The sequence below is a fragment of the Amphiprion ocellaris genome, chromosome 3 (assembly GCF_022539595.1).
Source record: "Amphiprion ocellaris isolate individual 3 ecotype Okinawa chromosome 3, ASM2253959v1, whole genome shotgun sequence".
In the NCBI taxonomy this organism is placed as follows: domain Eukaryota; kingdom Metazoa; phylum Chordata; class Actinopteri; family Pomacentridae; genus Amphiprion; species Amphiprion ocellaris.
In genome coordinates, this window is record NC_072768.1 from 16158108 (window position 1) to 16172598 (window position 14491).

The following is a 14491-nucleotide window of genomic DNA, read 5'->3' on the forward strand; positions in this document are numbered from 1 at the left end:
CACAGTTCTCCCCAGTGTTTTGAAATGTTCTGGCTGTCTGCCACCGCTGTACCGAGTTTGTCGATACGTTTGTTGCTTAAAAAATTAAAAATCTTGGATTTATCCTCCCACAGCTGCTAATTTATACGGAATCGACAGCAGAGGGTGAAACAGTTTAGTGAGAGATGCCAGTTTCTCCTCCCACACTGTTCTTGTAATGCAGCAGAACATGTTGGGTCTTGGTAAAAGGGTGAGGCTCTTTGTCTCTCTTGTGTTATGTGATATTGTAGTTGCTGTGCTGTTAAAGCTACTACACTCCAAACCCACAGATGCTTCTCCCTGAAGGGGCATTCTAGGAAAAAAAATTCATGTAGCTGTAGCAGGTGGACAAACTCTAAAATGCTTTTTACTTTATGATTTTAGTTAAATACATTATAGACTGGTGACATAAAATAAATGTAGACAGCTGGAGACTCTGTGGCCACTTTACAATGACAAATGAAGTCTTGTATCAATTTTCTGTTTTGCAAAGTGCGCTAATGATCGTTTTCTAGAATTAATATTTGAATTTGGGGCATTTCCGTGATGTAACTCTTTATTATTTTGAATGCAAAATCCCACAAAGGGCCAGGTTTCATCCCCAAACTGGTTGTTTTGCCCATCCAACAGTCCAAAATCCAAATATATTCAAAACACAATGAAAAAAAACTTAAGAGAAGAAGCAAATAATCACGAGAAGCTGAAAATAAATGCAGAAAACAAAGATATTTGCTTTTATCTCTTGGAAGGCAGGGAATAGCATCAAATCCTCGAAGCATTTAAGAAACTGGGATTAGTGAATATTTGGTATTTCAGCTGTAGGAAATTATCGGCATGAGTGCCAGTCAATTTCAAATGACTTTCTTGTTATTTAAACTGTAGCAGCATTAATCAGTTATCACCATTTACACTTAATTGACAGTATTTATTTAGAATTTTGGCACAAATGTTCATTTATTTGTGCTTAAGATGCGGCTTCTTTTGGTTGTTTTATCACTGAAACCTCAAACAATCCTCTGTCGCACCTCCAGCCTCATAGCATAGCTGGGAGTTCACATGAAAAACAACAACCCTGGTTTATCCACCTGAATCCGCTACAGCTCAGAAATAAGAAAAGAGAAGCAGAAACGAAGAGAAACAAGTCAGCGAGACATGACACACTGGGGGAGGGAGGGGTGGTTTGTAAAATGCCTTTACAACACTGGACAAGCACAAGACACAAAGACACACAGTCCATATTAGGGGAAATGGTTTAATTTGGAGACAGAGGCAAAGAAACACACCACACATAAACAAACATTGACCAAAAAAGAACACAGAGTCTTTCGGCTACACACTCCGCTATGGGAAAAAACAGAAACCTCTACACAGGTAAAAAGCAAGGCTCAAACTAAACAGTTAACTGTATAACTAAGACAATTATCCACACAAGTTGTCGAAATCCTGATGACCATTAAACTATGTGGGACAGCACAAATACTAACATGAAACTTACCACGATTTAGAGGATCCCAACCCCCTCCCCCCCTCCCCGAGTCTGAAACGGATTAACGAAGTGAGGAACATGTAGAGATCCAAGTAAAATCCAAATCAGGCATCTTTTAGAGGCAAAAGCAAAACAACAGAAAGAAGAAAGAAGAAAAAAAAATTGCTTGACACCACCAAGAGGCCAAACTCAAGACCTGGTCAAGGCGAGGCCACATTGAGAGGCCAGACAATTTTTTTCCAATATAGATTTTTTTTTATCCTTTAATTTCCAATATAAAAAGCTTCACTGGTACAAAATACATATGAACAACCAGTTGTAGAAATTGGACAGCCTGTGTATGTCTTTTTTTTTTCTTTTTCAAATCCCACCCAGTTTCAAAAATTTGATATTGACTGAACAGAAGAAAAAAAACTGCACTGTATGTATAATACAGATCACATCAAGATGCACTCACTTTGGCTTTCATCAAGACAAGACAAAACATCTACTAAATTATTGGTGGAACATGAACAAAGTCCTACCGATTATCAGACAAGAAATTAACACAGGAAAACTACTTTTTTTTTTTCTCTTTTCTTTTGGATCACGACAATATCTATAGAGATGCAAAGCTACCACACTGTCAAAAATAGCACTTCAGAATATGAAAAACAACAGAAGAAACAAAGTGATTGTTAGAGCTTGATCGTGATTTGTGATGGAAGCCCCTGAAGTGAGTCGAGTTCCTGTTGGGACTGCTGTGGACTGTACATTGTGCTTCTTTTTTTTTTTTGTTTGTTTTCTTTTGTAAATGTATATATATATTCATTCACAGTAACACTTCACCATACACTGCATTGCCACAGACCTGCAATCATTTTCAGCATCGGACACACATTTTTAGACCACTTAAAGATGTTGACACGGCTCCCAAACTGACTTTTCCTCAACGATCTGTATGGGCAAAGTGTTACAGTACACGTGTTCGCACTCACTAAGAAAGACGTTTAACCTTCAAATGTATAGGGAAGTTTATTGTTTATCTACAATTTATTTTTTTAAACCAACTGTTCAAATTGAGTACATCACAACACATATTTACCAATAACTCAACACACAGAGTTTGGGGAGGAAAAAGGGGACATTAGCAGGTGACAAGAGCTTTCATGACACTGGCATAAATAGACAAAAAAAAGGCGAACTGCAGCAATCTCTAAACCAAGGCCTAATAAGAATGTGTAGGCAGTTTCTAGACGTATATATGGCACTTTGAATATTGTATTGCATTTGGATAGAAAAACACACTGTAAAAAGCACATGCCCATATTAAAAGAGAAATCGGTGGTACCTTGAAAATTTGGGGATCATAATCACACACACACAACATTCTGCAAAAGTGATTAGCTCCCACAATTGTGCTTAACATTTCCTTACAAAACTTTAACACTTCCCCTGGAGCGCCATTTCAAATTTGGTACCTTTGATTTTTTTTTTTTTTTTTTGGAACATTTATGCGTTTTGAGAAAGGAAAAAAAAAATCCGAACTGAAAAGGTCAAATGGTGATAATTGTGCATTTTGTGTCATAAATCCTGTGTGAGTGTCTACTTTCACACACAAAAAAAACCCTGAGTTGACAACTCTTTAGCGCCACCAGGTACGCAGTTTTAGGGAACCCTTCTTTGGGGGGTGAAGTGGTTGTTATTTTACCAGGGTTGTCTCAACAAAGTGTTGCACAACAGGACAAAATACCACCCTGATAAAAAAAGTGTAAACTTTGTGCTGAAAACATGGAATGTATTTGTAAACCAACACTATCGTGGTGGGTTTATTTGTTTTAATGTGCTGTGCATCGTGTACGACTGAAACATGACGCTGGAAGTCACTTAAAAGAACAACTAGGAAAAAAAAAATAAACAGGTGTGTGTGTCTAAAATGTGCAGAGACCCACAGGTTGGGTGTTGTGTCTGAGTGATCTCTTCTTCAGGGGCTCCCACAATTGCAACCACAGAAAGTGTTTTGTGTCGCTGTGTGTGTCTGTGTGTGTGTGTCTATGTGTATGTAAAGAAAATCTAGGTAATAGTTCAGCAAATAAAGTTGTTGTGAATTCAAAAACACTGAGTTTGACACATGGGCACTTTAACAACAAAATAAAATAGAACAAAAATACATTGTCTGGCATCTGTATGATTAACAGACAGTGTAAATTATCATCTTCCAACATGAGGCATTCAAACTAAACCAAAGTGAAACATCCATTAATTAAATTAGTAATGAGAAATTCACAGAAAGTCAACAAGACGTACCATGGAAGTTGAACACTTCATTAAAGCAGGAAAAAAAATTGCCTCAAAATGTGACCCTTAAAAAAAAGGACTTTTTTTTAAACCAGAACTTTGAATTACAATTAATGTTGAGGAATTTTTGACTTAACATGTTTTAATTTACTAGTAGTGACCTTCAAATGGTCACGCTGATCAAACTGATTTTTAGTCCTCTTTACAAATGTAATACACTGAAGACCCCCCCAACACAGATGACATTACAACATAATCTACAAAAAACCCAAAGTTTTGCCTGGGTTCTGTTAGTTAAACTTCTATAGATTCAATGGTATAAAATATAGGTAATCTAAGTGTGCATTTAAACCACAGATTGTCTATTTGTGAATCAGTTCTAAAAAAGTTGACTCATGTAGGTAGTCATTTCTCTCAATAGAGCAAATGTACCTTTTATTGTGCCATCAATAGTTCCAAAAAAAAGGTAAATACACTGGATATTTTTGTAAATGAAAAGAAAATATATTTTTAAATAGCCTTGGTGTAAATCTTCACACTGCCAGCAAAATGTAGAGATCATTACAGAGCACTGAGAGGGATTTTACTGGTCAGACTTTCAAAAGTGTTGGAAAGTGGTCTGTAGCATGTTTTTTTAAGAAGCCAACATATTGCTAATGGCACCAAATAGCACAGCTGCGTGCCAATCCCTGTATTCAACTTTCAAGTGAACTTTACTGAGAGAGGTAAAAAGAAAGCAACATAAAAGAAAAAAACAAAGCTAAATTAAAAATAAGAAATCCCACAGGTTTTTAAAACACTTGCAAAAACAAAAAAAGGTCTCAAACGAATTCAACATAGGTAAGTTTTCACATTGATTTTGCTTGACCTCTCTCCCACCTGTCACATTTCTACACAGAAAAAGCAAAGAAAAAAATGAATATACATGCAGAAAAATCAGGTTGAGCTAAGGTCAAGGTCAGTGGGTGGCCAGGTATTGGTCAGGCGAGCTTAGAGAGACATCACAGACAATGGTGGGATGATGAGGCCAGGAGTTTGGCTTGGCTTTCAACATCATGAAGACATGCTAGGCTAATGATGAGCAAACAGGCATGGAGATTTGTTCTAAAAAAGGAACAAAAACACAAAAGGAGGAGAGAGGAGAGAGAGAGAGAGATAGAGAGAGAGAACAAAGAGGAGAGAAGAGAAAGTTAGGGGCACAGCACAAGAATCGTTTAGCCATGAGGCACAAAAAACAACAAAAATAATGCCAGTCACCACATACAGTAAGGACAGAGGGGTAAACACACCCCCTCCTCGACACACAAAAACAATACACAGATTTAAGGAAGTGACACCACCAGGACATATGGCAGAGACTCCAACATGCACAAACTGTATACTTGGCACCCAAACAGATCCATCTAGAGCCAGTCCCTTGTGGGAGACTTGGAGGATGGATGGAATGACTGGAAGAGGTTGTTAATAGATACACAGAGAGGTAGCCTAGCTCAACATGGCTTAGATAATGAAGGAGGACAGAGAAAGAGGGGCGGGGGAGAGAGAGGAGAGGTGAGGGGACTGAAGAATCTAGAGTGCAAAAGATTTCACATTAACGATGATACGGATGAGACAAACTACACGAAAAAGCCAAACACAGGTTGAAGCTCTGGGCTTGGGGTCTGTGTGGCCTGGCTTCAGCCCTTCAGCACAACAACTGATCCTTAGTCAACCTGTCTAGCTTGACCTGAAGGCAATGAAATGGCATGGAAACACACCTGATGCTCTCCACTAAATACAGTGACACAAAATACCTCCAGCGAACACTGACTCCAGTGATAGTCATAAATAACCATATACATTAAAATATTTAATCAGACTCAAAGTACATGATAAAACTGCAGGAATGAAATACAGCAAAATGTGGAAAGATCATTGCAACCATTTTTTTTTTTAGGAATAGGGTGAGTCTCCCTCCTGTGGTGGGCTCCTTTCCCCCCGCCCCACTGAGTCTCTGCTGTGGTGACCTTGGCTGGAGGGTGAACTTACCCTAGCAGTGCTAGCGTTAGAGCTGGGGAGGGGTGAAGGCCCCGGGGCTAGGATCAGTAGGGTTTGCTGTCGTTCTTAGAGCGCTTCAGCTGAACCTTCAGCCTCTTCATTCCAATCTGGAAACCGTTCATGGCCTGGATGGCAGCTTGTGCAGACACAGGATTGTCGTAGCTGACGAACCCTGAGAACAAACAAGTGGAGTCGCGTGTTACATACATTGAACAGCAACCAAACACCCTTTTCTGGCACAAACCCTCTATGGCCCAAAACCTGCTGACATGAATTAAAATACTGCAATATGCAGAGTCTCTATTTTCCTCCAGTATTGTTAACACATGTTGCCGATTGGAAAAAAAAAAAAAATTAAGTTATTTGAGTTTAATTTATTTTTTCCATGTATTTATGGCATAGCTGTGTCCTGCTGCAAAAAAAACATCTTTAACATCTCTCTGCTTCTACTAATGGTTGTGCTGTTTCCACTGAGGTGCAGAACTCTACACAACACTGAAAAATGAGTCACAGTGAGTAAAAATATTACAGAAACAAGAAAACCCCTTGAAATAGCTTGGGATTCAGAGGGTTAAAAAACTGGCCCATCAATTTGTATGGTTCTGAAGACAAAGTAAAAAAAAAAATTTAAATATTAGGTTGCCTTCTACACTACATCCGCAAAGATTCAGGCCGCACAGACTTTTCTCAGATGTTTTTTAACAAAAGGACAGAGAGATTTAATTTTCCCTGATTAAAGGAAAGGACTAAAGGCTGGGATCAGAAATTGCGGTTATTACAGTAAAGTACTAGAACAGATCATCTAATGACTTTAAAAGTGAATTTATAGTTACTAAACAGTGAACAAACTTTACACAAAGATTCCAGGTTCATTTTACTGCATAATATCTGTCTAATTAGCTAAATTCAAGCTAGTAAGGCTTCCGGCATGGCTAAAGTCTCACTACCTCTTCATTAATAAACTACTATATAATAAACTTCATTAATAAATTTCTAAAATAAATTGATGATTGTTTTGCAAAGTTGGTTGTGCCATTTATGCAGAATAAAACAAAGTCTTTTACATGGGAGGACTGGTTGCTTTTTCTCTCACTGTGAATTGTAAAACTATGTTTTTAGATAAACATGAACTCATTTTACATTAAATGCAATCCAAAGTGTTAAAAATCAAAGCAAGTTGTGCAAACATAAAACATTTGTGATGACACAGGTCTGATGTACCCAGAGCAGCAACACTTAATATAGACACAGGCAGGTGCAACAGTCCTGCAGAGAACAGAAAGTAGTGCCTGGCTCTTCCTTGCACTGGATCAATATTAGCTCAGCTTTATTCAAAATGGAGACTGGTAAAAATCCAGAAACGTACAAATGGCAATAAAGACACCTAATATACTGCAGACCATGAAGCAGACCAGCAAGGTATATTAATTACTATTAAGAGGCTTTTAGAAGCCAGCAGTGTCTACATACTTACCAAAGCACTTGCTCAGATTGGTCTGTTTGTCAATGAAGACTTTGGCAGAGACCACATTTCCAAAAGGCATGAACATCTGCAGAAGATCCTGGTCCCCAAACTCCTGGGGCAGGTGGTAGATGAACAGGTTGGCGCCCTCTGGCCCTACTCCATTTGGTAAGCAAATCAGACACTCAAGTTAACTCTAAGTCTAGTTGCACTTACATTTTATGATCAACATGACAATCATATTGGGGCAACACTTGACAAACATGCTCCTGAAACTGTATACGTCACAAATGTGAAGATTTGATGCCAAAGTGTTGCTGTGGGCTGAGGATCTGCTCACCTTCCTTCTGGCTGCCAGCAATGCTCTGCTGCAGGAGAGACTGGCTGTAGAGGGAGGGCAGGGCGGAGGCGGTGTACTGCTGCATCCCTGAGTAGGCCTGGGTCAGAGCATCCATGGAGCTGGCTGCTGACCCGTTGGCCATGGAGGCTCCGAGGCCACCATTCATGGCCCCCATACCTGCAAGGCAAAACAAACGCTCTGACACGTGCTAAAGTTGTTGTTTTTTTTTTATAGCAAAGATACCCCTAATATATTTACTAAAAACTAATAAACACATTATTGCAAGTTGAGCTGGCCAATCAAACAAACAAAAACATAAAAACAGTCAGCTTTTAAAGCCTTCCTATTCTGGAGTGGATCTGGACGCTTAATGCAGCATTGAGGAGAGGGTTCAACTGATACCAATCAAGCAAATTTGTTCAGAGATTTTATTCAGCTATTGGAGATGAGACACTCACCACTGACGCTGCTGGTGAGAGCGTTAAGGTTGTTGAGGCCCATAGAGGTCCCAGTGAGACTCTGCAGAGTGCCCAGAGATGCCAAGGTGTTCATGGCAGCACCGGCACTGGACCCTGCTGATGACCCTGCTATTGAAAGACACAACAAAAAGGACATATGCTCAAACACCTCACATTGCTCTTCATGTACGGCATCTTTGCCAGAAATTGCTGTGGTTATGAGAGGATGACACAGTAGCAAGGGCGCAGTTAAAAATCTGTCTCATAATGAGGTCATTACCAAAGCAGCCATATGCTAAACTCAGACAGATGGAGCCTATGTATATTTACACAGATTAAATGGAAATGGGGGCTCTCATAAAATTTTATATGTGGGTGATTAACTCCCATAAAATAAATGAGGAATGGCTGAGGGCCGTTAGGCAAATAGCAGATGAGGGAGGTTTGCAGAAGAGAAGAAGAGCTGCAGAATGACTGACTGTGGACATGTACATCTCTATGGGTGAGGGGTTTTTATTTAGACTTTAGAATAAAATGTTAAATTATAAGGTAAACAAACGTACCAAACAAGGTGAACTGAGCAAATTACAATGAGTCAAGGTCAAAGCACACCCATAAACATGTAATTCAACTGGAACAAAATAATTATGATACTGCCTTAGGGCTTACATCGCACTGGGTGTTTAATACTGTATACAGAGCACATGCACATACTAAAAATTCAGCTCATGATGGTAGTTTAATTACCAGGACTGGCCAGTGCTCCCAGGGCTCCACTGTTTGTAGACAGGGCGTTGGTGGAAGTTGGGCTGCCAGAACTCTGAGCTGCAGCAGCAGCGGCAGCTAATGTGGCTAGGTTCTGCAGCTGAAGTGGATTCACACCTGCTGTGAGTATCAAGACACAGAAGTGATTATAAATAAAATCCCAATTAATTTATGCTCGTTTTCTTGTCTTAGAGGGAATGGACTTCTCCAGAAAGCAAAAATTAACATTGCATCTTTAATGTTTGAAGTGGGATGTGCTTTTAGGGTGCTGACATCATTTAGAAAACATTCTTTCCCTCTGCCTCTTCTCCATTGAACAACTGGGATTTGTGACATTCTTGTCAGTCCTGTTGCTTTACACTGACTCTAATTGGTCGAGTTATCATCCAATGCATCCTCAGAACATAATCTGATCACCTTCATAACTGTGCAACACTCTTGTCTTTTCAGTCACATTAAATCATAATGTTTGATGACTTTTGCACTATTGTACATAAAGGAATTCAAGCAAAGTGTGAATTGTAGTTTCAAACTGCTTTGTGGGTTATTAAGCACCATGTTGCATGCCACTGATCTGAAGGAGTAATGTGATTTAAGGTACTTAAAACCATGTGCTTGTAGAGTCACAGGGATGAAAAGGGTAGATTGTTCATTTCACTCTGTGACAAGGCTGAACTCACCTCCTAGCCTCTGAATACTGTTGAAATTGCCTTGGTTATTGGTAGATGTGGCCTGCTGGAGCAACTGTGAGGAACACAGAAAGAAAGGCTGAATTCAAGAAACCAATTACGGGACACACAATTAGGCTCAAAATGATAATCATTTACATCCAACACTATAAATCAGTGTTTGTATAATATTCCAAAAGTGTGGAATGGAGACTGATATAACTAAATCAGTGTTCTTGGGCGTAGCAACAACTCTGGAGGAAGATTTACAATAAATTCTTGCATTTTGACAGTATTTGTTGAAATCCTACATCCAAAAGTGTAAGTAATGTTTGGATTGATAAAATAGCAGCTTGACAGTTTTTGCCCATGCATGCAACTGTCTGCAATGTCTTGCTTCCTTGCCAGAAACATAAAACAGCTATGCTGTTCGTGTCTAAGTCACATGTTCTTCGGTTCCAAATCAGAGAAAGCACATGCAAGTCACATGACCGTATCCTGTCGCCAGATCACAAACTGTGTGGGAAGATGTTCCTACTCTGAGCCAAGACAATCAGTTTATAGTTCAAGTCTTCCAAATTACACAACATTTTATTTATCTGCATTTTCAAATGTTTTTCATTATTTACAATTGCAATAATTAGTAAAAAGATTTGAAGAATATAAGGCTGTCATTATTGCAACTGTTTAACCAGCAGCAAGAAAACATAATCATGCAAACAAATATTTTAACAGAAACAAACATATCCCTGAGAATATTTTTTTTTTGCCATGGCAATGTTTTTTTTTTTTTAGTTTTAGCAGAGACACCTCACAATCAATTCACAACCACAAGACAAATCCTCAAAAATTCAAATTCATTCTTTAAAACAACTTTCTGCTACCCAAAACCATCCACCCAAAAGAGCTCATAATAAATATCACGTTTTAATTACATATCTAATGTTCTGACCTGTATGCGTTGCCTTATATTGTCAGATAGTTCAGTGTTTTTAATCCTAAGATTTTGTGCATTCCATTTAGTCAACAGAAGGCTAAAGTATAAACACATTTTGCAGAGACTAGAACAGTGCCATGTTTTAATACATGAGTATTAATGCAGCTTAACTGGGTTGTGTATTAAAGTAAAACTTACAGCCAGGTACTGCGGTGTGAGGGTCCCCAGCCCAGCAAGGTTTCCCCAGGTGGAGGCGCTGTTGAGCTGCTGAATTTGCTGCACTAGCTGCTGCTGCAGGCGCCGCTGCTCCTTATCTCTCTGTGTGTCGGCAAACTTCACCACCAAAGGTGAGGAACAGCCCTGAAGCAGTGAAGAGGTAAGAGACGTTAGACCGGTTCAAAAGCATACTGAAGAATCAACAGTTTATTTACCAGTGCAAGGACACAGTCATTGCAAGGAATTTTTAAAAGGAAGGGGGGATTCATCTATGCCTCAAGACAGTTGTATGCCTGTTGCATTCATATCAAAGCTAACACACAGAGGACATCTGCCATGCATAGCTGAGCCAGGCCACATTCCAAAAGGGGCACAGAACAACGCTGCAGACAGTGAATCATTTTAGCACTCCGAAGAGCTGAACTGAGTCCACAGATAGGCAGACAACAGATGGACACAACATTTAAAAAACAGACATTCAAACGAGGATATGTCAGCAGACATTAAGAAAAATGCATTACAATACACAGAATGTCGCAAACAGACAGTCACATATTGTTCAGACAGACGCATGGACGAGGCATGCGGTGCAAAAGTATTTTGAGAGTTGAGAGCCAGACAGGGACCAGGCTGGATAGGGAAAATGGCTTCTGCACCAGCAGCACCTCCCATGGCAGCTGAGGATTGGGGAGGACATGATATGGGGGAAAAATAGGTGGCGCCACCACTGGGGCCTGCGTTTAATCTAGTAGGAGGAGTGTTATGTTTGGTTGGACTCCTAATTAGACTTGGTCTGATGCTTCACTGGGGAGCCTCTGACCTGCTAGCTGTCAAATTACTGCTGCTCTACTTCCACAAAGACTCCACCGGCTATATGAGAACACAGACCCAGTTTTTGAAGAAATCTAATATGGTGGCTGCTCCAGTCTAGGTAAATTTTTTTGTTAACCTATATTTGATCAGGTGGGCTCTTTGCCATGTGGGCCATAGTACAGACTGATAACTGCTTGCTAACAGCTAGTCTCTATAATACCATCAGAATCAATATATATAAGATGCATTTAGTTCAGCCCAAAGTAAGAGATGCAATTCTTAATCCTGTGTCCTGTTTGCTCTGAATTCAGCCGCTATGTTAGAGCCAAAATTTTAAGTTCAATTCAATTATTTTGCAGACGACAATGTAATTTTGTAATTAGCAAGAGTGGTTTTGGAAATGACTCATGCTCTGTGATGAATGGACGCCATCTGCTTGGACAGGTTCTTCATCTTTCCAACACAAGGGGGCAGCAAAATGTATGAGGGGGAAAAAGGGGAAATGAGAAATAGGTGCTAAGGGGTACAGTACCTCCATAGTTTGAGAGTGATGCATGGTTTTGATTGCATTCTGTGCCATTGCCCTGGTAGCAAATGTGACAAACGCACAGCCTGTAGGGGGGGAACAATAGGAGAGGGGGAGGAGGGAGGGAGGGACAAGAAGAAACAAAACAAGACAAAAGGTTTGGACAACTCGTTATGAACCCCAAAAAAAGACATTACAGTACAAAGAATGGCAACTCCCAAGCACACAGAACCACCCTCACTGGTTAGCACATGGAGAAAGAACACAACAAGGAGAACAGTAACACATGTCACATGAGCACAGTGATCAACGGATTAAATTGCCACCCAGAGAGGCTTGACTATGTGGTGTCATGGTGAGACAGTCAACGTGATTATATACACATAAAATGCACACATAAATACACATTCAAAGGCTTTGATCCGCAATAATGTATAAGGCCAGCAAACATCATAGGCTAATAAAGCCGATTTTAAATTGCAGATCCATTGCATACAATTGCTTGAAAAAGTGCAGAAATTTGTGACCAACTGTCCCTGCTGTGGGGTTTAATCATATAAACACGTCAACACTAGAGCCTCGTGCTGCCTGCTATCTGAGGATTTGTGCAGCAGAGAGCTATGTAGGAGATGCGACGACAGGCTAATTCCAGCCTTTGTAGAGTGTGATGAAGGAGGCGGTAAAGGAGGAGCCGAGTTGAGCCGCCTGCCAGCTGAGCCTACGAACACCAGCAGCCAGCGGTTGCCAAGGCAACGGGCCATTGTGCCGGGCAGTGAGTGCAGTGGTCCTTCACTGTGAGATGTGGAGGCTGAGTGTCACAGTGATGGGAGGATAGACCATGGGGATGGAAAGGGTGTCACTGGAGGTGAAGGGGTTGAAATGAAGAACTAGGGAGGGGCCTGAATAAATACTTGATGAGAATATGTACTAGGCAGTGTTGAAGGTGACGGTTGTGAGGCTTAGAACACTGTGTCTATGCTGAAAGCACACCTACCTCTGCTCTGACCATCTGGTCCTCGGAGAATTCGGCACTCTTCGATCTGCCCGAAAGACGAGAACATCATCCTGACCTCGTTCTCGCCATATTTCTTTGAAACCATGCCGACAAAAAGTTTTCTGTCTTCTACCGCTGCAGAAGGATGAAAAGAGAACAGCTACTCAGTTAAACCCTAACAATTATGGAGCTATGAAAGCAGCAGTTACATCAGGCGCTAAATCTTGCACCTCTCTTTTTTTGTTCAAGCTCTTTCCTTGTCATGCTGCCACATTTTCTGCCTCTCATTCCAAGTGCCAGCCTCTTGTACAAATCTTTGCAACTTGCAGCTTTGTTTTTCTCTAGACATATAAATATATCAACCATTTGTGCTACTCTCTAGATTCTCTCTATACCTGCTCTACTCTTCTCCCTTTGGTGCCTTTTAAAGCCCTTAATCCTCCTAAACAATCACACTATAGAAATAGTGTATTGCTGCAAATTCTCTGAATTAAGTCCTTCTCAGGCCTTCTATTTGGAATTAAATAGATACACTTGCTTGCTCATGCTTTCACATAAAGTCTCTCACACCAGTTGTCTTGGGTAAGTCTTTCCCTTCAAAGTGTTTTTTCCTAAACAGACATAGTTTCACATTACATTTAAAATGAATCTACTTACCACTTGTTTTCTCACTGTCAGCGGGTTTCATCTGGATAGGATGATGCATCTGTGGACAAAAGCGGGTATATAAATGGTTAAAACAGCATTTGTCACCATTATAAACTATGCAGGTCCTTGGCCTTATTATCTCTCATCACAAGGGTCTCATATCATCACACTCATCCTCCAATCTTCTAACATTTCTCCCCGTTTCTTGTTTTGTACTCTCATTCCAAGACCATGATCCCTCACCATTGCTAGATTCAGAAAGAAGTGTCTATGAGCTGCTGGAAGAGATCAAATTCTCCAGTATCCAATTTCACTTCTTGCTGTAGTGTGGACTCGTGACTGAACTCATCAATTCTTCCTGTCAACATCCCTCATCTTCTTAAGGCCAAATTTAGAGAGATGGTTGACGAGCAACCTACTTCAGTGGTGAACTTTAGTTTTTGACATAATACTCTTTTTACACCCTATACACCACTGTATCACATACAAATAGAAAGAGGTGTGGCAAGTCTGAGCTGTGAAAACTTTCATTTCAGTCAGCATACCATCTCTGAACATGTTGCTCATTCTCAATCTTGCTATGTGAGTGGATGCAGAAGAACTGCTGTAGGACATGTCATTTCATGCCATTTAATGAACACTTTTGTCCAAGGGGACTCAGAAAACTTAAAATGACTTCATCTATGGCACATTTACATGCCATGTGATGTGAAAGAAGAAACAAATCTAGTCATGAGATGCATGAGCAGATTGTACTTATGAAAAGTGGTGGGTTTGTTTTTGACAAGCACTAAAGAGAAGCAGACAGATGGCCTGCTCAGTATGGGGACTGGCTAGCGTCACTGA

At 40.2% G+C, this 14491-nt stretch overlaps 1 protein-coding gene across 12 annotated transcripts in view; it reads right to left on the reverse strand.

Moving 5' to 3' along the window:
• Positions 1–1250: 1250 nt before the first annotated feature.
• LOC111566794 (CUGBP Elav-like family member 2) overlaps positions 1251–14491 on the reverse strand; it is a 29091-nt gene continuing 15850 nt past the window's right edge. For 3 of the 12 annotated variants that reach the window (XM_055007853.1, XM_055007892.1, XM_055007888.1), the window contains 11 exons: positions 13655–13703; positions 12998–13132; positions 12010–12089; positions 10647–10808; positions 9524–9587; positions 8826–8963; positions 8079–8207; positions 7621–7797; positions 7293–7439; positions 5810–5990; positions 1251–4885 (listed from right to left, as the gene is read on the reverse strand). In XM_055007853.1, coding sequence (XP_054863828.1) covers positions 5863–5990; positions 7293–7439; positions 7621–7797; positions 8079–8207; positions 8826–8963; positions 9524–9587; positions 10647–10808; positions 12010–12089; positions 12998–13132; positions 13655–13703 — 1209 coding nt within the window. In that variant the 3' untranslated portion in view covers positions 1251–4885; positions 5810–5862. Of the gene's footprint in view, positions 5991–7292; positions 7440–7620; positions 7798–8078; positions 8208–8825; positions 8964–9523; positions 9588–10646; positions 10809–12009; positions 12090–12997; positions 13133–13654; positions 13704–14491 lie in introns of all 12 variants that reach the window. The other 9 variants (XM_055007875.1, XM_055007896.1, XM_055007870.1 and 6 more) reach the window with 7 other exon arrangements.